Source organism: Gopherus evgoodei, unplaced genomic scaffold (genome assembly GCF_007399415.2).
Source record: "Gopherus evgoodei ecotype Sinaloan lineage unplaced genomic scaffold, rGopEvg1_v1.p scaffold_35_arrow_ctg1, whole genome shotgun sequence".
Lineage (NCBI taxonomy): Eukaryota > Metazoa > Chordata > Testudines > Testudinidae > Gopherus > Gopherus evgoodei.
The window spans coordinates 4,998,476-5,021,043 of NW_022060027.1; the positions used below are offsets into that span (position 1 = coordinate 4,998,476).

General features: G+C 62.5%; 1 protein-coding gene and 1 long non-coding RNA gene across 2 annotated transcripts; one reads left to right on the forward strand and one right to left on the reverse strand.

Annotated features, from left to right (window-relative positions):
- Positions 1 to 126: 126 nt before the first annotated feature.
- On the forward strand, positions 127 to 22,098 carry ALDH16A1 (aldehyde dehydrogenase 16 family member A1). Its single transcript, XM_030544791.1, is given in 18 exon segments — positions 127 to 196; positions 199 to 326; positions 2,180 to 2,282; positions 2,699 to 2,825; positions 3,079 to 3,257; positions 3,654 to 3,731; positions 4,206 to 4,390; positions 4,680 to 4,832; positions 5,520 to 5,717; positions 6,156 to 6,254; positions 7,827 to 7,963; positions 11,023 to 11,128; positions 11,208 to 11,368; positions 13,806 to 13,973; positions 17,704 to 17,908; positions 18,261 to 18,446; positions 21,169 to 21,294; positions 21,857 to 22,098. Coding segments are annotated over 18 exon segments (2,583 nt in total). The 3' UTR covers positions 22,031 to 22,098.
- On the reverse strand, positions 11,375 to 15,458 carry LOC115641663. The gene is made up of 3 exons (XR_003998097.1): positions 14,178 to 15,458; positions 13,599 to 13,799; positions 11,375 to 12,294 (listed from the first exon to the last, which is right to left on the reverse strand). It is a non-coding gene; the product is annotated as an uncharacterized LOC115641663 (long non-coding RNA).
- Positions 22,099 to 22,568: the final 470 nt, after the last annotated feature.

The following is a 22,568-nucleotide window of genomic DNA, read 5'->3' on the forward strand; positions in this document are numbered from 1 at the left end:
TCTTTGTCAATTTCAGAGAGGCCCTTTCCGGCTTTGGACGCCACACTTCCGGCTGCGGTCCGCCACACTTCCGGCCTCACCACAGGCAGTTTTACCTTCTTCCGGCGGAAGTGACAGAGTTAGGTCATGGCCCATCCCCGAAACCCTAGTCTCTATGGTGCTCCGGAGGCCGGAAGTGGAGCCGGCTGCCTCCAGCGGTGGGCTGTCTGGGGGCAGAGTCCTGCGGGGAGTCAATGGCTGGAGCTGCGGTGGGGCGCCCGTCTGTGTGGGGCATCTTCAGCTCCATGGAGTATGGGCCTGCCCCAGAGGGGGCGGGGCCTGCCCAGGTAAGTCCCTCCCCGCCCCCCACATTGGGAGCCCGGACTCCTGGGTTCTCTGGAGGGGAGCTGGGAGCCCGGACTCCTGGGTTCTCTCCTCAGTTCTGGGAGGGGGGCTGGGAGGCAGGACTCCTGGGTTCTCTGGAGGGGAGGTAGGAGGCAGGACTCCTGGGTTCTCTCCCCAGTTCTGCAAGGGGAGAGCGGGCTAGTGGTTAGAGCAGGGCGGGATGGGAGCCCGGACTCCTGGGTTCTCTCCCCAGTTCTGGGAGGGGAGGGGTGGCTGGGGTGTGTGGCGGGGGTGTCTGTCTTTCTGGGATCCAGGACTCCTGGGTTCTCTCTCCAGCTCTGCCCCAGGCTGCGTTAAAGTGGTTAAGTCCCACCAGCTCTGTGTGCCTCAGTTTCCCCACAGGCGCCGACAGCCCTGCTGCCTCCTAGGAGGCTGTGGGGATTCAGCTGTTAGGGCCTGGCTGGTAGGCTGGCCCTCAGCCAACGTAGATTTGCCAAGACAGCGAGATTCCACTTCCCCTTCACTACCCCCACCCGCGGCCCTGACCTTGCTGTAGCTGAGGCAGCACCCAGAGTGGGGCGGGTGGGGGAGTGATGCCTGCATTGTGCTGAGAGCCTGGGCCTGTCCCATCCCACCTGGGATTTTCCACTGCAGCCCCAGCTCTTGTCCTGCTGCGCTGACACTGCCCCCAGACTCAGGAGTTCTTCCCTTGTGGGGCAGGGCTGGGGGAAGGGGGGGGCGTTGACAGTACAAGAATAGAACCCAGGTGTCCTGGTACCTGGTCACCTCCTCCTAGATCCCACTCCCCTCCCATGATTAGTAATAGAACCCAGGAGTCCTGGCTCCCAGCCGCCTGCTCTAACCACTATACACCACTCCCCTCTTAGAGCCAGGGAGAGAACCCAGGTGTTCTGGCTCCCAGCCGCCTGCTCTAATCACTATACCCCACTCCCCTCTTAGAGCCAGGGAGAGAACCCAGGTGTCCTGGCTCCCAGCCCCCCTGCTCTAACCACTATACACCACTCCCCTCTTAGAGCCAGGGAGAGAACCCAGGTGTCCTGGCTCCCAGCCCCCCTGCTCTAACCACTAGACACTACTCCCCTCTTAGAGCCAGGGAGAGAACCCAGGTGTCCTGGCTCCCAGCCCCCCTGCTCTAACCACTAGACACTACTCCCCTCTCAGAGCCAGGGAGGAGAACTGAGGAGTCCTGCCTCCCAGCCCCCCTGCTCTAACCACTAGACCCTCCCCTCCCATCCCCTCCCAGAGCCGGGGAGAGAACCCAGGAGTCCTGGCTGCCTAATTTCCCATCCTCAAAACACACCCCTACATGTTAAAACACATCACAGTGGTTTGCTAAGAATGAGATCCAATGATTGACAGCCAGGACTCCTGGGTTCTCTCCCTGGCTCTGGGAGGGGAGGGGGTCTAGTGGTTAGAACAGGGAGGACAGGACTTCTCCCTAGCTCTGACCCTCTATGGCTGTGGGGCAAATCCATTCCCCCTCTCCGTATCTCAGTTTCCCCATCTGTTTAATCAAACAGTGGGTAGCGTTTCATTTCAGCTCGCAGGGGTGCATCTGTTATGCTGGACTAAGAATCAGAACACAGGAATCCTGCTGGGAACACCCCCTGTCCCTGCCACAGCGGTATCCTTCCCCTCCTGCGCGTGAATGGGCATTCTGCAGAGAATCCCCTTTTTGCACTATAGGGCTTAGGACCCGCGGTGACCACGTTCTGCTTCCAGCCACTAGAGGGCAGCGTGGGGCCGGTCGCCCCCTGGTGGGTGTGCGGTGTATTGCCGAGGGTCTGACTGTCCATTCCAGGGGGTGTATCTCTCCTGCTTCCCCCCACCCCAGGCCTGGCTGGAGACTCACGGTCAAAGCTTCGGGCACTTCGTGGACGGCAAATGGTTGAAGCCGGAAGGCAGAGAAACCACCAGCAGCACAAATCCAGCCACCGGTACGAGCCCAGGCCACAGCAGCTCACCGCGTCTGACCCAGAAGGGTTAAACTGGATCCTGAGAGGGGGCAGGAAATGGGATGGGGGGGGAGGCTTCTCCCCATAGAGGGCGCCGGCTCCCATCGGGCCCCAGGGCGGGGGACTGACTGGCTCGAGGGGACAGGAAATTGGACACGGGGCCTTTAGGGGGCACCGACTCCCGTCCCAAGTGGAGAGTCTATGTGTGAACCGAGTTGTTTGGGTCTCAGCTCGGTTCTGAGCAGTGTGTGTGTGTGTGGGGGGGGGGGCTGTGTGGATGGGGGGGAAGCAGGGAGATCTCTCCATGGGGTGGCGATCGGGGGTGTGTGTGATCTCTCCATGGGAAGGGGGAAGTTGGGGGGCTGTGAGTCAGTGGGGATCTTTCTCCCTGGCCCTAGGGGAGCTGCTGGCTACCACCCTCCAAGGGGAGCCGGAGGATGTCGAAGCGGCTGTCCGAGCTGCCACGAAAGCCTTCGAAGGCTGGAGTCGCCTGCCGTGCCACGCCCGAGCCCGACACCTGCACAAGTGAATGCCAGCCGCGAGGGTGCCGGGGGGGCGGAGAGGGGGCGTTGGTTGGGGCGGGGGGAGAAATGCACCCGGTTTGGACATGTGGTTCTGTCGCCACCTAGTGACGGCAGCCTGCCATTGCGCCCGCGAAGCTGTCGCGGCGCCCCCTGCTGCCTGGCGCGCTCGGCTCGCGATGTCGCCCTCCGCTGGCCGCAGCCTGCGTTGCGGGGACGCAGGCCCCGGCCTGACCCCGTCCCCCTCCCTTCTCCAGCATGGCCCGGACCATCCAAAAGCACCAGCGCCTGCTGGCGCTCCTGGAGAGCCTGGATACCGGCAAGCCCGTCGGGGAGGCCCGGGACCGGGACCTGCCCCTGGTCGTGCGACATTTCTACCACCACGCTGGCTGGGCCCAGCTCATGGGCACCAAGATGGGGGGCTGGAAGCCCCTGGGTGAGTAAGGGACCGCGGTGGGGTTCCTTTGCCCCCTGCTGGAGCCGTGCACCTGTTTACGTGGGGGAAACTGAGACACGATGTGGGAACAGGGATTTAGGAGTGTGCAGCAGAGCTCAGCACAGAACCCAGGGGTCAGGGCTCCCTCCTGTAACTGCTTGACCTCCCCTCTGCTCCCAGAGCCGGGGAGAGAACCCAGGAGGCCTGGCTCCCAGCACCCCCCTGCTTTAACCACTAGATCCTACTCCCCTCTCACAGCCAGGAAGGAAGCAAGGAGTCCTGGCTCCCAGCACCCCCGCCCTAACCACTATCCCCTAATCCCCACCCAGGGCTGGGGAGAGAACCCAGGAGTCCTGGCTCCCCACTCAGACCTCTCTCTCTCTATCTCCCCCACAGGGGTGGTTGCTGCTGTGATTACCTGGAATTCCCCATTGCTGCTGCTGGCCTGGAAAATCTGCCCAGCTCTAGCCATGGGTAGGTGTGTGTGTGTAGGGGGGGGTGTCACCCCACTCTGTGCCCCCCATGTGTGCTCCCTTGGGATCCCCTCACGGGGGTGATCCCAACCCTCCTGCTCAGGGTTCACCCCCCACCTCCACATTTCTATCCTCCCCTCCGTGTCCTCTTGGGGGTGTCACATGGTTCTGAGTCCCCTCAGTTTCTGTGTGTCTCCCCCCTGAGCTTCTGCACAGCCCCCTTCTAAGGGGAAGGGGTCGCCCAGCTGGGATTCCCCCTGTGATTGTCTCTGTCTGGGGGTCCCCCTGCTGGAGCCCTCTGCGCCTGCTCCGTGTGGTCCCCTCTGAGGCCTCCTCTTTCCTTTTTGGGGGGTCCCCCTGCCTTGATCCCTCTGTGCCTCCCATGTCTGGTTTCCCTCTGAGGCCCCCTCTGTGGGGTTCCCCCTGCCCTGAGTTCCCTGCGCTTCCCTCTTGACCCCCATCTACCCCCCCCCAGGGAACACTGTGGTTCTCCTCCCGCCTCCCTGCGCCCGGCTCTCTGCCCTGCTGCTGGCCGAGCTGGGGGTCCAGGCCGGGCTGCCCCCAGGGGTGCTGAATGTGCTGACGGGGGAGGGGGCGCTGGCCGAAGGACTGGCTGCCCACCCCGGGGTGGACGCTGTGGCCGTGGCTGGCTCCGTGGAGGTACGTGCTTCCAGGGGGGTGCTCTCCCGCTGCCCCCCATGTGCCAGAGGGCTTGTCTGTTGGGGGGCTGGTTTCTTGGGGGGGAGCTGCCATGGTCTAGGCTGGAGGGATGGGAAGGGGCTCTGGAGAGCTGAGAGTGGGGAGGGGCCCTGAAGGGAGGGGGCTCGACCCCGGGGGTAGCTGGACTAGGGTGGGGGGCTGGGGACCTAGGCCATGGGGGAGGGGGTTGGGCTGGTGCAGTTGGGGGCTGCCCTGGCCCCATTCCCAGCCTCCCCTCCCCTCCCCGCAGGTGGGACGCTCTCTGCGCCGCACCACGGCTGGCAGGGGCCCCCGGCTCTCGCTGCAGTTGGGGGGTGACACCCTGGTCCTCGTCTTTGACTCGGCCGACCTGGATGGAGCCGCCGTGGGGCTGAGCGACACCGTGAGCTGCCAGCGGGGCCTGGTGAGCAGGGAGAGCGGCCTCCCCCGAGGGGGCGCCAGCTGGCGCGGGGTTGGGGAATGGGGCCCGGGGCCTGTCCCCTCTATGAGGCACCGGCTCCCATCCGGCCCCAGGGCAGGGACTGGCTGGTTCAGGGGGGTGGGGAATGGGGCACAGGGCGTGTCCCCTCTATGGGGCGCCGGCTCCTATCCGGCCCCAGGGCAGGGACTGGCTGGTTCAGGGGGGTGGGGAATGGAGCCTGTCCCCTCTATGGGGTGCCGGCTCCCATCCGGCCCCAGGGCAGGGACTGGCTGGCTCAGGGGCCCAGGGCCCATCCCCTCTAGGGGGCGCCGGCTCCCATCCGGCCCCAGGGCAGGGACTGGCTGGCTCAGGGGGGTGGGGAATGGGGCCCGGGGCCTGTCCCCTCTAGGGGCACCAGCTCCCATCTGGCCCCAGGGCAGTGACTAGCTGGCTCAGGGGGGCAGGGAATGGGGCACGGGGCCTTTCCCCTCTAGGGGGCGCCGGCTCCCATCCGGCCCCAGGGCGGGGACTGGCTGGCTCAGGGGCCCTCTAGGGGGCACCGGCTCCAGGGTGGGGACTGGGGCTCAGGGGGGCAGGGAACAGGCCCCCGCTGGCTTGTGACTCTGCATTGCTGTGAGGGCCTGTGCCCTGCAGGGGGCACCGGTGTGTCGTTAACCCCTTTCCCCCCAGGCTCCCGGCGCCGGGGCGCTGGTGCTGGTGCAGGAGGTCGTGGCTGGGGCGCTGCTGCAGCGGCTGAGGACGCGGCTGGGGAAGCTGCGTGTGGGGGACCCGCTGGACAAGGCCATGGACGGGGGGGCCCTGGCGGATGAAGCCCAGCGGGGCACCACAGAGACCTACGTGGAGGAGGCTCGGGCAGAAGGGGCTGAGGTGAGGGGCTGGGTCTAGTGGTTGGGGGGGTGGGGTGGAGGCTGGGAGCCCGGACTCCTGGGTTCTCTCCCCGGCTCTGGGAGGGGAGCAGGGTCTAGTGATTAGAGCGGGGGGGGGGGCTGGGAGCCAGGACTCCTGGGTTCTCCCCCCAGCTCCAGGAGGGGCTTTGGGGACTAGTGGTTAGAGCAGGGGGAGGGCTGGGAGCCAGGACTCCTGGGTTCTCACCCCAGCTCCAGGAGTGGCTTGGGGACTAGTGGTTAGAGCAGTGGGAGGGCTGAGAGCCAGGACTCCTGGGTTCTCTCCCCGGCTCTGGGAGGGGACTGGGGTCTAGTGATTACAGCAGGGGGGTGGGAGCCCGGACTCCTGGGTTCTCTCCCCGGCTCCGGGACGGGAGTGTCTGTCTCTGGGGCTCATGGGCTGCTGTCTCCCCACTCGCAGATCTTCCAGGCATGGGCAGCGCTCCCGGCCCGAGGGCCCTTCTACCCCCCGACCCTGATCACTGGAGTGGCCAGCACCTCGCGCTGCGTCCGGGAGCAGGTAGGGGGCGCCCTCCCCCCGCCTGGGGGCCAACCCCGGCTCCCTCCGCCTGTGGGCTGGGCCATGCTTGGGGAAGTGGTGACCTCTGGTGGTCATGGTCAGAATTGCAGTTCTCTGCTTTTCCTCTGATTTCCCCCCAGCTCCCCCTGCTGGCCCCCACCCCGCCCCCTGCAGGCCAGCGCCCCCTGCAGCCCAGCACCCCCTGCTGAGCCTCCTGCCCTGCTCCCTGCAGGCCAGCGCCCCCTGCTTGCCCCCCGCCCCGCAGCCCAGCGCCCCCTGCTGTGCCCTGCACCCTGCAGCCCAGCTCCCCCTGCTGGCCTCCTACCCTGCAGCCCAGCACCCCCTGCAGCCCAGCACCCCCTGCTGAGCCTCCTGCCCTGCTCCCTGCAGGCCAGCGCCCCCTGCTGTGCCCTGCACCCTGCAGCCCAGTTCCCCTGCTGGCCTCCTGCCCTGCAGCCCAGCACCCCCTGCTGAGCCTCCTGCCCCACTCCCTGCAGGCCAGCGCCCCCTGCTGGCCCCCTGCCCCGCAGGCCAGCGCCCCCTGCAGCCCAGCACCCCCTGCTGAGCCTCCTGCCCTGCTCCCTGCAGGCCAGCGCCCCCTGCTGTGCCCTGCACCCTGCAGCCCAGTTCCCCTGCTGGCCTCCTGCCCTGCAGCCCAGCACCCCCTGCTGAGCCTCCTGCCCAACTCCCTGCAGGCCAGCGCCCCCTGCTGGCCCCCTGCCCCGCAGGCCAGCGCCCCCTGCAGCCCAGCACCCCCTGCTGAGCCTCCTGCCCTGCTCCCTGCAGGCCAGCGCCCCTTGCTTGCCCCCCGCCCCGCAGCCCAGCGCCCCCTGCTGTGCCCTGCACCCTGCAGCCCAGCTCCCCCTGCTGGCCTCCTGCCCTGCAGCCCAGCACCCCCTGCAGCCCAGCACTCCCTGCTGAGCCTCCTGCCCAACTCCCTGCAGCCCAGCACCCCCTGCTGAGCCTCCTGCCCTGCTCCCTGCAGGCCAGCGCCCCCTGCTGTGCCCTGCACCCTGCAGCCCAGCTCCCCCTGCTGGCCTCCTGCCCTGCAGCCCAGCACCCCCTGCAGCCCAGCACCCCCTGCTGAGCCTCCTGCCCTGCTCCCTGCAGGCCAGCGCCCTCTGCTGTGCCCTGCACCCTGCAGCCCAGTTCCCCTGCTGGCCTCCTGCCCTGCAGCCCAGGTCCCCCTGCTGGCCTCCTGCCCTGCAGCCCAGCACCCCCTGCTGAGCCTCCTGCCCAACTCCCTGCAGGCCAGCGCCCCCTGCTGGCCCCCTGCCCCGCAGGCCAGCTCCCCCTGCAGCCCAGCATCCCCTGCTGAGCCTCCTGCCCTGCTCCCCTTGCCCTGCTCCCTGCAGCCCAGCGCCCCCTGCTGTTCCCTGCTCCCTGCAGCCCAGCGCCCCCTGCTGGTCCTCGCTCCGCTCCCTGCAACCCAGCACCTCCTGCTGGCCCCCCACCCCAGTGTCCCCTGCAGCCCAGCACCCCCTGCTGAGCCCCTTGCCCCGCTCCCCTTGCCCCGCCCCCTGCAGCCCAGCGCCCCCTTCCTCCCAAGATTTCTCTTGTCCTCTGCTGCAGATCCTTGGGCCGGTGCTGGTGGTACTGCCCTTCCGGACCGCAAAGGAGGCCGTGGCGCTGGGGAACAACCGCCCCTCCGGGCTGGCAGCCAGCGTATGGACCGAGAACCTGCCCCTGGCCATGGAGGTGGCGCAAAGGTTAGTTCTGAGCCCACAGTCCAGCTCCAGGATCCGGCTCCCCCTGCCCCACCCCATGAATCCACTCCCAGAGCCGCAGGGATCCGCTTCAGGTTTCCACCCACCTGCCAAGGAAACTCCCATCCCAGGGCCACAGGTCCCCCCCCCCCGGCCTGTCCATCCACCCCACTTCATTACGCTCGAATCTCCGGGGCCGCAGCGCTCCCAGTTTCGCTACGTCCCTTCCGTTCGCCCCTCGCCCGGATGCTCGGCACCGGGAGGTCTCCGTAGTGAAACCGAAGTGAAGTTTATTGGCCGCAGCAGAAGATGAAGATTCACGGAGAAGCCAGCGCGCGGCTGGGGAAGGGACAGGAGACGCCAGCAGGCGGCGTGGCAGGATCCGCTTTCTATGTCGGTATCGTTTAGACGCGCGACGTCCGTGGTGGGTTGATTTTGAATTCACTCTCCCGGGCAGACTTACGGGGTTGAAACAGCTTTGGGGGGTTTCTCTTTGGCCAGATTGACGCGTTCCCAGTCGCGGTGGGGGGGGGGGCAGTCGCCGGCTGATCGGTATTTAACCCCCTGCCGTCGCTGAGATCCAAAGAGTTTGAGTCTGAGCCCGTGAGGCAGCCCGGGTGACAGTCTGCAGCGGAAACAGGCTCCCCGTGCGGGGGTTCTCACACGTGGCCTGGCCCTGCGCTTCGACTGCTCTGGGTGGAAATGTATTTTCCGTGGCTTGGGGCGTGCGGTCGGCATTTGCAGATGAAAAATCCCTCCTCCCCCGCCCGCCTGCGCTTTCCTCCTGGCTCAGGAGTGATTTAGCCCCCAAGGGTCAGTCCGGGCGGCACCCGGCCAGCCGGGAGGAAAGAGATCGTTGGCCGGCCGGCCAAAGGAGTGTTCCCTGGGGCAGATCCGTTCGAGAACGAGCCAGTCGGGATTTCAGAATTGCCCCTGACGGAGAATCCCCCGGGAGCCTAGGGAAATTGTGCCTGGGATTAATCACGGTCTGAATGTGTCGCTCTCCGAGTCCCAGCTGCTGGCCCCGGTTTTCCTTGGCTGACAAGCCCATTGGTTGGTTTCTGAGCTTCCATTCGCCCTGGTCGGGCCCCAGCGTTTTCTCGGTCTCCCAGGACGAGCAATGAATTTGGCGCATTCTGCCAGGCCTCCTGCGGTGGGATCGGGGGGCGGATCTCACAGGGGAAACGCGCCCATTTGTCACTGTGGCCAGGCTGGGGGCCCTGGGCTCTGACACCCTGTCACAGAGTCACAGGTCATGCCCACTTGTGGCCCCGTGCGGTCCATGGGGGGTGCCCCCTTCAGTGCGACAGCCCTTCTCGGGGGGCCACCCTCTCTCGGGGTCAGGCCCCTCCACCTCCTGGATCCGGACCTCTCTGAGCCTTAGCACGTCTGTCTCTGCCGTGGGCCCCTCAGGGAGTCCCCTTGCTCCGAACCCACAGGCCTCCTCACCCCTGAAAGGGCCGGTGCCCCCTCCCCCCCCGCCCTGTTCTCTAGCCTGGAGCGACTCAGCCAGCGTAACACAGGAGGGTTTATTGAGGGTTGAACCCAGCACAGGAAACTCTCCAGCCTCAGGCCTGGCCTCCTTCAGCCCAGCACGTCCCAGTCTCCCTGCAGCCAGGTGGGCTCTGCCTGCTCCCCCCCTCTCCAGCCCCGAGCCCCCCTGCTTCCCAGCTGGGCATCTGATACCCCCGGCCCCAAGCCCCCTCTGTCCATTGTCTTCTCTCCAGGGAAACAGGGTCTCCTGGGCTCCTCTCCCCTCCCATCCTCTGGCCCCAGCTGGTCAAGTCACCGGGATCCTGTCCCCGCAGCCCATTGTCCTGCCCCTGTTGTCCCACAAACTTACACAGGATCGTTTTAGGGGTTAAGACAAAGATGCCACATTTATTATTAATTCATAACTATTAGGAAATACCCTAATGCTTATACACATACACTCACACACACACACACACCCCAAAATGTTCTGCAGCTGCTGGATAGTTACCAGTCCTGATTGCAGTTTGAGTTCGCAGCTTGAGATCGGAGCTCGTGGCAGCTAACTGGCCAGAAAAGCTGAGCACGAGGAGGAGCCGGGTCTCTGTCGGGTGCGCACCGATGCTCCTTGACGTTGGTAGCAGAACGTTACCCAAAATCTCTCATCTCACCCTTCCCTTTTTATAGGAGTTTAGTTTGGATTCAAAGTTCCTAGGTCTCGCTGTGTCACGCCGCCTCTGGGTTTGCTTGATCACCCGTCAATTGCAGGCGTGACTGTCAGCCTGGGACCTGGCTTTGATCTTCCTTCTCTTGTTTCTTTTTAGGGTGGATGCTTCTTGCTTGAGTTAGGGCTGTTGTCTAGTTCTTCAGCCCTTGCTATTTGAACTTTATCTCATCAGGACGGGCTGGTGCTGGAGGTTGATTCTATCACCCATGCATACCTAATTCACACATCTCAACTAGACTAATAAAATTACAGTATGGCTTGCAAAAATGGGGGCTGCAGCACAAACCTTCTACAAAATGGAGTCAGCATTTTAAAATGGGTTTTGAGTTACAATATTGCACAGAAGTTACAATGTTACAATGTGGGCAAAATGAGAAGTTACAATGTTACAATGTGGGCAAAATGAGAAGTTACAATGTTACAATGTGGGCAAAATGAGAAGTTACAATGTTACAATGTAGGCAAAATGAGAAGTTACAATGTTACAATGTAGGCAAAATGGCAAGTGTAATGAAATGGTGAACAGAAGTTACAATGGTACAGTGACTAACTAAAAACAATTTCATTCACATTGGTTCTACCCCCCCGGCCAGAACTGGCTGTGACTCCTGAGCTGGGTCTCTGGGTCACCAGGGCACCAGTTGCTGGGGTCTCCATTCTCCAGGCCATCAGCCGGGGTCCTGAGTTCCCTCTCCGGTCCTCTGTACCCACAAACTCCCTCTCCCCTCCCCTCATTAAACCTGTAACACCCGGGAACACCGAGTCCCACCCCCTCGGCATGGAACCCACTGGAGAACACAGAAAACCCAAGAAACCCCCCACTTGGTCACACACATACCCCCGATCTCGCTCTCTGTCGCAGCCTGCAGGTTGGCACTGTCTGGATCAACGGGCAGAACCTGTTTGACGCGGCCGCGGGCGTCGGGGGAACCAAGGAGAGCGGGAACGGCCGGGATGGAGGCAAGGAGGTGCGTGGGGCCGGGCCGGGAAAGGGAGCATATCTGGCTGGGGGGCCCGTGGGGCTGATTTGTCCCTTCCCCCTCCCAGGGTCTGTACGAGTACGTCAAACCGAGCTGGCAGAGCCGGGCCCGGCCCAGCCCCGCAGAACTGGACTACAAAACTTTTGCTGCGTCCTCTGGAGCTGACCCGCCCCCCATTCTCGGGCGCAGCGGGGTCGCCCGCCCCGAACTGGAGGAAAACATGCCAAGGTACTAACAACTCCTCATCCCCCAGAGCTGCCACCCCCCACCCAGCACTGGGACGCAGCCCCTCTGGGGTGGAGCGTGGGGGTGGGGTACGCAGGGACCCCTCGCCTGGTGCTGGGACGCGGCCCCTCTGGGGTGCGGCGTGGGGGCTGGGTATCCGGGGACCCCTCAGCTGGTGCTGGGATGTGGCTGGCTCTGGGTAGACAGGGATCCCTCACCTGGCACTGGGATGCAGCCCCTCTGGGGTGGAGCATGGGGAGCTCGTTATATGGGGACCCCTCGCCTGGCGCTGAGATGCGGTCCCTCTGGGGTGGAGCATGGGGAGCTCGTTATATGGGGACCCCTCGCCTGGCGCTGGGATGCAGCCCCTCTGGAGTGGAGCGCGGGGGGCTCATTATATTGGGACCCCTCGCCTGGCGCTGGGATGTGGCCCCTCTGGGGTGGAGCAGGGGGTTGGGTATCCAGAGACCCCTCGCCCATTGCTGGGGTGGGACCCCTCTAGGGTGGAGCGCAGGGGGCTGGGTATCCGGGAGCCTACGTTTTTCCATCCACGTGCAGAATGAATTTTGTTGTGTGAAGCACCAATAGGGAGGTGACATGCGGCTGGGCGCCGTCATCTTCGTACTTTTGGGCACTCCTTATCCCCCCGAGAGCTCCCAGCATCCCACAACTCGCCCCTAGCTGGGTCTCAGGGAAGCTCTGTCTTCAGGTGACATCTGCGGCACCTATCAGTTCATTCCTCCAGCCTCCTTCCACGAGGATGAAATGCTGCCACCTCTGGGGAGGGAAAGCAGCAGCCGGCTAGCACAGAGAGCCCGGTGCAGTCCTTTGGAAAGAGACGGGGAATTTTGGATAGGAAGAATCTTTTCCTCTTATGCCAAATCCTAGCGCTATTTAATATTCAACCGGGGCTTCATCTGTCAAAGTCTCTGAAGGTAAAAGATAATACAGCCACATTAGAAACCCAAGGAAACGTTTCTTTCTAAATCAAGATACTCAGGGTCAAAATAACTGTAAAAAACTCAGCTTCCCTCCTCTTATATTAACAAGACGAAGCACTTTAAAGGCCCCGTCGATTATTCATGTTTTCCGCTGGCTTAGCTTGGGCGATTAGTCAGGTGCATCTTTGGAGTCTGCCGCCTGCACACGATGTTCCACTGTCTTGCTTATTACAGTGAAACTCGGAAGTCGGTGCGTTTACACCACACTTTCCGAACACGTGGGCTCGGGCAAACTTTCACCGGCCGTGGCGTTTTTCTCACGCTCCTTTCCGTGAGAAATACTCTGCAGGGCGAGGGCCCTAGATAAACCCCGTGTCCTGCTGCCTCGTGGGAATTTTCTTAATGTTTTCTCTGTATACTAGGCTGGTGCCTCGGTTTCCCCTATACAGTTCTTAGGATCCAGGGGGTGGGATAAGGGGGTGTGGTTGTTGCAGAGCCCTAGGCAGGTGTGATGGTGTCTGCACAGAGAATGGCCAACGTCCTGTCTCCTGGGCCTCTCCCCTGCAAGGTGCCAACTGAAGGCGTTGGAGAACAAAGAGATCAGGTGGCCTCCTGGCCCCGAAAGAGACAAAGGCCAGAGGAGGTGGCTGGAGAGTTTCAGTTTGGAGCTGGCTGGGGAGATGGGGAGAGGCCCAGAACCGGGGTCTGGGCTCCCCACCCCACAAGAGGGACCTGACTGAGGGTTCCTGTTCTTTGTTACCCACAAGCTGTTTTGGGCTGTTCCTGTCGGCTAATAAATCTGTGTCACTGGCTGGCAGAGAGTCACGGTGAATCGCAGGAAGTGGGGGATGCGGGGCCCTGACTCCCCCCATCCTTGGTGACGCTGCCCATGAAAAGCTTTGCAAACATGGCGAGGGGGAGTTTAAATCCACCACGGGGGATGGTTGTCGTTGGAAATGAGACACAGACGTTTCCGTTTTGGTCATTTCCATTTCAAACACAAATCGAAAAGCCAATGCTCTTTAGCACTTTGCGCTGGGAAATCTCAAAGGGTTTTACAGCATTATTCCCGTCTGGGAAATGGGGAAACTGAGGCACGGTGTGGAGTGAGGTGACTTCCCAGGCCATACAGGAACTCAGTGGCAGAGCTGGGGAAAGACCGAAACTCTCTTCGTTCCCCAGGCTCGAGGTGTCTCTCCCCCCCCTGTAGCCCAAGTTCCCTCGAAGCCCCATCACTATCCCCCCATCTCACCCCACTGCTCCCGCCCACCCGATGCACCCTCCACACTCACCCGTGTGCGGACCTGCACCTTAGAGGGAACACAGACATGGACCCCTCATCCTGTGCTGAGATGCGGCCCCTCTGGGGTGGAGCGCAGGGGCTGGGCAGCCAGGGATCCCCAGCCCAGCGATAGGACGCAGCCCCTCTGGGGTGAGGCGTGGGGGCTTTCCAATGAGCATGAGGGTCAGAGCTCGCCTCACCCTTTGTATCTCTGCAGGGTGGACAGGACCTACAAGCTGTACTATGGAGGTGCTCAGAAGCGACCCGAGGGAATGGCCTCCCTCCCCATCCTCGACCCCGCCGGCAACGTGCTGGCATACGTGGCGGACGGCAGCGCCAAGGATATCCGCAACGCTGTGGAGGCTGCTCACAAGGCCGCGCCGGGGTGAGATGGGGAGCAGCTCAGGATGGCTGGGTTCTCTCCCTCGCTCTGGGAGGGGAGTGGGGTCTAGTGGTGAGAGCAGGGTGGGGCTGGGAGCCAGGATTCGTGGGTTCTCTCCCTGGCTCTGGGAGGGGAGTGGGGACTAGTGGTGAGGGCTGGGCAACTGGGACTCCTGGGTTCTATCCCCAGCTTTTCCCCTGAACTCACGGTTTATCCTTTGTGCCTCAGTTTCCCCATGTACAGAGCAAGGTCGCTGCTCGCCGTATGAGGCCTTGCTGCAGTTTGGGGCCCTCTCTGAGTTCCCAGGCCAGGTGGTGCCAGCCTGGAGCAATGTGTCACCCACTTTCTGGCCCGCTGCCAGGTGCAGATAAACAACCCCTCCTCCGCCCGTTCCTTGGCCTCGCCTCTCTTATCTCTCCCCCAGCAGCGGAGGCGGCCAGAGTCCCAGAGAGCTCCTGGCTTATTGCAGCTGAACCCGCCCGGCGTCTCGCGCTGCTGGGAATGGTTTACTCCTCGGGGAGCCCTGCCAGGTGGCAGGGAGCCAGGGGAGGGCAGGGGGGAGGGGTGTCCCATAGAGCCGAGATCTGATCAAACTGGGGGAGAACAATTTTTGCCTAAATTTTCCAGGGAAAATTTCCAAATTTTCTTGTTTGGGGTGAAAGTTGAAGAAGTTGGGACGGTTTTGGCCCCAAAACTGGATGATCTTGGCCCTCACCCAGAAAGGGACAATTTAGATCCAGAACTGCCACTGCTCGGCCTTGTGGGAGCCCCTGGCTGTGGGGCATCATGGGAGTGGTAGTTCAGATAGGGCCTGTTCCCATTTTTCTCTATAGGCCAGAATACATTTCCCATGATGCACCACAATCTCCCCCTCTTGGACAGAGGAGGCAGTTGCATCATGGGAGCCCAAACTCATGGTGCATCATGGTCCTATTTTTCTTTCTAGGCTGGGCTTTGTGGCTGAACTACATCTTCCATGATGCTCCTGGGGAGTCTCCTCCATTCTTGGTGAATGGAGGAGACTCAGAGGTGTCCCGTGTCTGCAGTAGTGCATCATGGGAGTTCTAGTTCATATGCCCCATGTTCCTCTAGGGGTTCCTTGGCTGGACTGCATCTCTCCATCATGCGCCTCAGTTTCCCTCCCTTTCTGAGATGCTGCCGTGCTTCATGGGACTTGTCGTTCAGACATGCTCCTCCATTGTCTGTGCATCATCTCCCATGATGCACCACAGCTCGCCCTGGGCTGGGAGCGGATTGCATAATGGGAACCCCTGGCTGTGGTTAGGATCACCAACTTTCTATTGGCACAAAACCAAACACCCTGAGGCCCCTTCCCAGAGGCCCTGCCCCCTGCCTCGCCCCTTCCCAGAGGCAACACCCCCACTCACTCCATTCCCCTCCCTTAGTGGCTCGCTTTCCCGCACCCTCGCTCACTTTCACTGGGTTGGGGTGCGGGAAGGGGTGAGGGCTCTAAATGGGGGTGTGGGCTCTGGAGTGAGGCCAGAAATCTTAGACTCATAGAAGATCAGGGTTGGAAGGGACCTCGGGAGGTATCTAGTCCAACCCCCTGCTCAAAGCAGGACCAATCCCCAACTCAATCATCCCAGCCAGGTCTCTGTCAAGCTGACCTTGAAACACCTCAAAGGAAGGAGATTCTACCACCTCCCTAGGGAACCCATTCCAGTGCTCCGCCACCCTCCTAGCGAAATAGTGTTTCCTAATATCCAACCTAGACCTCCCCCACTGCAACTTGAGACCATTGCTCCTTGTTCTGTCACCTGCCCCCACTAAGAACAGCCGAGCTCCATCCTCTCTGGACTCCCTTCAGGTAGCTGAAGGCTGCTATCAAATCCCCCCTCATTCTTCTCTTCCACAGCCTAAACAATCCCAGTTCCCTCAGCCTCTCCTCATAAGTCGTGTGCTCCAGCCCCCTGATCATTTTTGTTGCCCTCCGCTGGACTCTTTCCAATGTTTCCACATCCTTCTTGTAGTGTGGGGCCCAAAACTGGACACAGTATCCAGAAGAGGCCTCACCAATGTCGAATAGAGGGGAATGATCACATCCCTCGATCTGTTGGCAATGCCCCGACTTATACAGCCCAAAATGCCATTAGCCTTCTTGGCAACAAGGGCAACCTGCTGACTCATATCCAGCTTCTCGTCCACTGTAACCCCAAGGCCCTTTCCGTAGAAATGAGCGGTTCAGGGTGCAGGAGGGGGATCTGGGCTGGGGCAGTGAGTTGGGGTGCAGGAGGGGGTGAGGGCTCCAGCTGGGGATGCGGGCTCTGGGAAGGGGCTGGGGATGAGGGGTGCAGGAGGGGGCTCCAGGCTGGGGGGTGGGGCTGAGGGATTTGGAATGTGGGAGGGGGCTGTGGGTTGAGGCAAGGGGTTGGGCTGCAGGAGGGGGCTCTGGGCTGGGGCAGGGGTTTGGATGCGGGATGGGGTGAGGGCTCTGGAGTGGAGCTGGGGATGAGGGGTGCAGGAGGGGGCTCTGGGCTGGGATAAGGGGTTGAGGGCTCTGGGCTGTGGGTGCAGACTCTGGAGTGCAGGAGGCTCCGGGTTTAGCGGGGGCTCGAGGTTGGGGTGCAGAAGGAGGTATGGGCTCTGGGCTGGGGCCAGCAATGAGGGGTTTGGGCTGCAGGAGGAGGTACGGGCTCTGGGCTGGGGCCAGCAATGAGGGGTTTGGGCTGCAGGAGGGCGCTCTGGGTTTGGAGGGGCGCAGAGCTGGGGGTTGGAGCTCGTGGTTGGGGCGCAGGCTTCCCTCGGGCGGCTCCTGGTCAGTGGCTCCCACCACCCCACCCAGCTCCCCTTGGCCGGTGCTCAAGGTGCAGGCAGCGCACAGAGCCCCATGCCCCCCCCCCCCCCGCCCAGGAGCCGGACCTGCTGGCTGCTTCCAGGGCGCAGCGCGGTGCCAGGACAGGTAGGGACTCGCCTGCCTTAGCCCTGCGGCGCCGCTGACGGGAGCCACCAGGGACCCTTCTTGACCAGACAGCCACGGTGCATCATGGGAGTTGTAGTTGAGGCACCTCCTGCTCCAATCTGTTCTCCAGGGCGGGCAGGTTCCTGGACTATCCCGCCCCCCCTAGCAGGGAACCGCGCCCCCAAAACTCCCACCCACTCTGACCTGCGGGGAGTTCCTTTCCTAGCCCTGCTTTGCAGCAGCCCCCGAGTGCACAGGGCCGTGCCCAGCGCTGTTGAGTGACAGCCCCCGAAATTCGGGGGGGCCTCGGATGGGGGCATTCGGGATCCGCCCTCGGGTCTGCGGGGGAAAAGCGGGGCCAGGAGGAGGGTGCAGGGCCAGGTGCGGCAGCCAGGTCCAGAGAGGGCCCAGAGGCACTTACATTTTATGGCTTTATTGCCTGGGGGTTGATTGGCGTAATCTGATCGGGGCTGGGGAGCAGCTCCCAGGCTGGGCCTCATCCACCAATCAGATCCAGAGGGGCGCTGGGGTGGGGGCTGATCCCTTGAGGGAGGGGAAAAGCACTGTTAGGATGGGAATCAACTCTGCAGGCTACTGGGTTAGAGTGGGGGGGCTGGGAGTCAGGACGTCTTGGTTTTATCCCAGCTATGGGAGGGGAGTGATGTCTAGTGGTTAGAGCAGGGGGGCTAGGAGCCAGGACTCCTAGGTTCTCTCCTCAGCACTGGGAGGGTACCAGGGTCTAGTGGTTAGAGCAGGGGGGGCTGGGAGCCAGGACTCCTGGGTTCTATCCCGGCTCCGTGTCTCTCTCGGCAGGTGGGGGAAGCGGGCGGCCCACACCCGGGCACAGGTGCTGTACTACGTGGCGGAGAACCTGGAGCTGCGGCGGGAGGAGGTGGCGTCCCGGCTGGGGGTGCTAACGGGGGCCCCCCCCGAGGAGGCACAGCGGGAGGTGGACCTAGGCCTGGAGCGTCTCTTCCACTGGGCGGCCTTGTGCGATAAATCCGGGGGCGCAGTGCAGGTGGGCCCCAGAGCGCCCCCTACAGATACAGGGCAGCCCGAGATGCAGGCGGGGAATGCCGGGGGTGGAGGTGGGGTGGCTTCGGAAGTGGGGAGAGGGGCGGGGCTCGGAGAGGTGAAGGACGGAGGGGCGGGAACAGGGGAAGGGGTTGGGGGGGTTCTAAGGTTGGGAGTGGACCCAGGAGCGGTCGGGGAATGGGGGTGGGGGCAGGTGAGGGAGTCTGAGGGAGGAGCTCTGCCCACAGGCTGAACAGAGCAGCAGGTGCCTGGGGGTGGGGTTTACTTTGTTGCTAGGGCTGGAAGTGGGGAGGGGGCCCCCCAGAATCATCCCTCTGGCTCTGCCCCTCCCCCAGGAAACCCCCCTGCACGGCACCACCCTGCAGCTCCGCCAGCCCCTGGGCGTCGTGGGGGTTGCCTGCCCGGACGAGCGCCCCCTGCTCAGCTTCCTCAGCCTGCTGGCCCCTGCCGTGGCCCGGGGAAATGCCGTGGTGATGGTTCCGAGCCCACGCTACCCGCTGCCCGCCCTAGACCTCTGCCAGGTACGCCCCCCGGAGTCTGCTTTCCCCTTCCCCCTGTGCCTCAGTTTCCCCATACCAAAAAGGAAGTCATCACCCCACCCTAGGGAGGACACGGCTATTGAGAGATGGAATAGTAGCTACTGGGAGCGTGTGGGCCACTGGACTCTGAGACCCTCTGCCTGGGGAGTGAATCCAGGAGTTCTGGCTCCCAGCCCCCTGCTCTAACCACTAGCCCCCACTCCCCCTCCCAGAGCCAGGGAGAGAACCCAGGAGCCCTGGCTCCCAGCCCCCCTGCTCTAACCACTGGACACCCCTCCCCTCCCAGAGCTGAGGAGAGAACCCAGGAGTCCTGGCTCCCAGCCCCCTGCTCTAACCACTAGCCCTCACTCCCCTCCCAGTGCCGAGAGCAGTAACTATATCTCTGTTGGCACTGGCTCCTGTCCCACACCCTCTGCGCTTCCCCGGCTGGGGACGACTCCACATGCCAATTCGGGCTTACGCTGCTTGAAATGGACTTATCCTCCCCACCTGAGATCGGGGTCCCCACTGGGCCGGGTGCTGCACAGACCCCTCCCCTCACCCGATCTCTAGGCCTTACCCTGACACCTATGCAGAGCCCTGCGCGGCTACGTTGGGACCCGCGTCCGATCCGCAAACACGGCCCGTGGCTGTCCACCGATTTGCCAGGCTCCACACGTGTCCCGTGTCTCGGTACCTAGAACGGATCGACACTGAGAAAGCCACGCTCGGGGCAGACTGCAAGAAACAGGGTAGCTACCCCCCTATACCTGGTGGTTTACAACCAGGAACACGCGTTTCTGGAGGCCTCCAGCTGGTTCACAAGAAGCCAAAACACAATCCCCCGTTGGGCATCTCCAGCCCGATTCACCGTCCGCACTGCGGGTTTTTAGAGTGAGAAGTTACTAAAAACCCAATTCCCCATTTGTGAGGATTTACTGATCCCAAAGGATCTGCCGCCCACCCAGTCCACATCAGCCCCCTTACCCCTGCTCCCCCACTCCCTCGAGTCATGGCCCCGGCTCTGGGGAGGCGCGGATATGGATAAGGGGGGCCCACCCTCTAAAGCGGGGGTAGGCAACCTATGGCACGTGTGCCAAAGGTGGCACCCAAACTGATTTTAGTGGCACTCATGCTGCCTGGGTCCTGGCCCGGGGGGTGCTCTGCATTTTAATTTAATTTTAAATGAAGCTTCTGATTTACTTTCCATCCAACAATAGTTTAGTTCTATATCATAGACTTACAGAAAGAGACCTTCTAAAAACGTTAACATTTATTACCCGCACGCGAAAACTTAAATCAGAGTGAATAAACGAAGACTCGGCACAACACTGCTGAAAGGCTGCTGACCCCTGCTGTAAAGTTTGGGGGCCGGCGCGAGCCCGTCGTTCATTAGAACCGGGCTCGTTAAGCGAAGACAACATCGGTCAGAGTAGTCTCACATCTTTGATCTTATGGCTGAGGACAGTCCCATGCGCAATCTGGAGGCCATTAAACCGTGAAAGGGACTTCACGCCCACCGGCTGACTTGGTGGCGATGGTGAACGTCTCCCAGGATCTTGATAACCACAGACGCGCTCGGCGTCGGCTCTTCGATTCTTCGCAATACGGGGAAACCGGTTCGCAATTGTTCACCGGCCGCACCGCAGAGTTAGGGCCCTACCAACTTCCCGGCTCGTTTTGGTCCGTTTCACGGTCGTCGGATTTTTCACAGCATCTGTTTCACGGTTTCAGATATTTCCATCTGAAATCTTACGGTGGTGTCACCAGCTGCGGGCGGGGGGGGACCCAAAAAAAGGTGGGGTGTCCACAAGGCTATTTTGGGGGGGTCGCCGTATTGCCCCCCTTACTTCTGCCCTGCTGCCTTCAGAGCTGGGTATCTGGCCAGCCACCGTGAGAGGTTCCCGCGGGTGGGTCTGACCCGGCCGTGCAGGGGGGGAGAAAATCCTGCCCCTCTGCAGCCCGGCTGGGGCTAGCTGCTGGAGCCCGGAGCATATTAGGAGCTCCCCAGCCAGCAGCCACCTCTCATGAAATCTGGTCTCCCCTACACCAGCCAGATACCCCATGGGGGGGTGAGAGTTCATGATCCAGGATGTGTTTTTCACGGCTGTGATTTTGGTAAAGCCCCAGCGTAGAGCCGGTTGTTAGTCACCCTGCACGGAGCAGCTTTAACGCTTCCACGCCCACTGGGCAGTGCTGCAAAGTGACGGGGAAACTGAGGCACGCACGCGGGGTCCTATGAATACGGCAGCAGCGTCCCGCGCACAAAGCCCAGCTCCCGGCCGACGTGGCCTCGGGGCAGTGTAAGTGGAGCGTTTCTGTTCGCTTCGTCGTTAAGGAGCCCGTTAATTACCTGCCCGAGTCCCTTGTTTCTGCTGCTAAGAGCTGGGAACAATTAACACTGGCCCACGGGGACCCTGCTGGCCCGGCCCGGGCCACTTGTTCCCTTCGGTGGCTGCATTCGAGCACGCAAACGTTCCTCGCCTCGGCCCATGACGTCCGCCACGGCTTTCTCTCCAACCACCTCTGGTTCTCTGTCCCTGACCTGTGCACCAGCTCCCTGTGACAGGAGAGAACCCAGGAGTCCTGGCTCCCAACTCCCCCCCTGCTTTAAGCACTAGACCCCACTCTCCTCCCCGCATTGGTTAGAACCCAGGAGTCCTGGCTCCCCGCCCCCACTGGCTCTGGCTGCTAATAGGGCCCATCTGCTTCCTCCCCCACTCAGATCTTCGACACCTCAGACGTCCCCGGGGGGGTGGTGAATATTGTGACAGGGAATCGGGACCATCTGAGCCGGACGCTGGCCCAGCACCAGGATGTTCAGGCCATGTGGTACTTTGGGTCTCCGGAGGTAAGAGCGGTTCTGCCCCCACCACATGCCCCCCTGAGCCAGCCAGTCCCCGCCCTGGGGCCCAACGGGAGCTGGCACCCCCTGGAGGGGACAGGCCCCATACCCCATTCCCCACCCCCCTGAGCCAGCCAGTCCCTGCCCTGGGGCCCAACGGGAGCTGGCACCCCCTGGAGGGGACAGGCCCCATACCCCATTCCCAGCCCCCCTGAGCCAGCCAGTCCCCCTGGGGCCCAATGGGAGCCGGCGCCCCCTGGAGGGGACAGGCCCCATACCCCATTCCCTGCCCCCTGCGCCAGCCAGTCCCTGCCCTGGGGCCCAATGGGAGCTGGCGCCCCCTAGAGGGGACAGGCCCCATACCCCATTCCCAGCCCCCCTGAGCCAGCCAGTCCCTGCCCTGGGGCTGTGTGGAAGCCGGTGCCCCCTAGAGGGGACAGGCCTCGCGCCCGATTCCCTGCCCCCCGAGTCAGCCAGTCCCTGCCCTGGGGCCAGATCAGAGCCAGCGCCCCCCAGAGGGGAAAGGCCCCACCTCCTGATTCCTCTTTTAACCCTTTCTCTTCCACAGGGCTCCCAATTTGTGGAATGGGCCTCGGCCGGTAACCTGAAACGGACCTGGGTGAGTCACGGGGTCCCCCGGCGGTGGGAGGACCCGGCCCAGGGGGCAGGCGAGGAGTTTCTGTACCAGGCCACCCAGTGTAAGAACATCTGGATCCCCATGGGGGAGATCTTTGCCAACTGAAGCCAGGGGTCCCCACCCCGAACCATGCAGCCCAAGGGCTAGAATAAAAAGGCTTTGGTACTGTTTAACCCTGGTCCGTCTCCTGTTGCGGCATGAGCATCGCTGCCTGAGAGAGGAAACTGAGGCACGGGGCAGGGGGGAGAGACTGAATCCTGGAGTCTTGGCTCCCAGCCCCCCTGGTCTAAGTGCTACACCCCATTCCCCTCCCAGAGCTTAAGGTGCTGGAACTCAGGATTCCTGAGTTTTCTCCCCAGCTCTGGGAAAGGAGCGTGGTCTAGTGGGTGAGGGTGTAAATCACTCCCTGCCCAAGGAAGGGCTGGGCCTGATGCCACAGAGCTGAGTGCCCTGGGCAGGGCGCAGAAACCTTGGGCGGAAGGATTGGCCCCAAGGGTTGGGATAGGGTAATTATAAACCTCAAATTTTATTGTCTCTTGTTAATGATCATGGTTTGCCAACCCACCTCCGTGTTACAGGCTTGGCACACAGCCAGTCCTCGGGCATCTGCCCAGATCCTCTTCCCCACTCCCCTCCCAGAGCA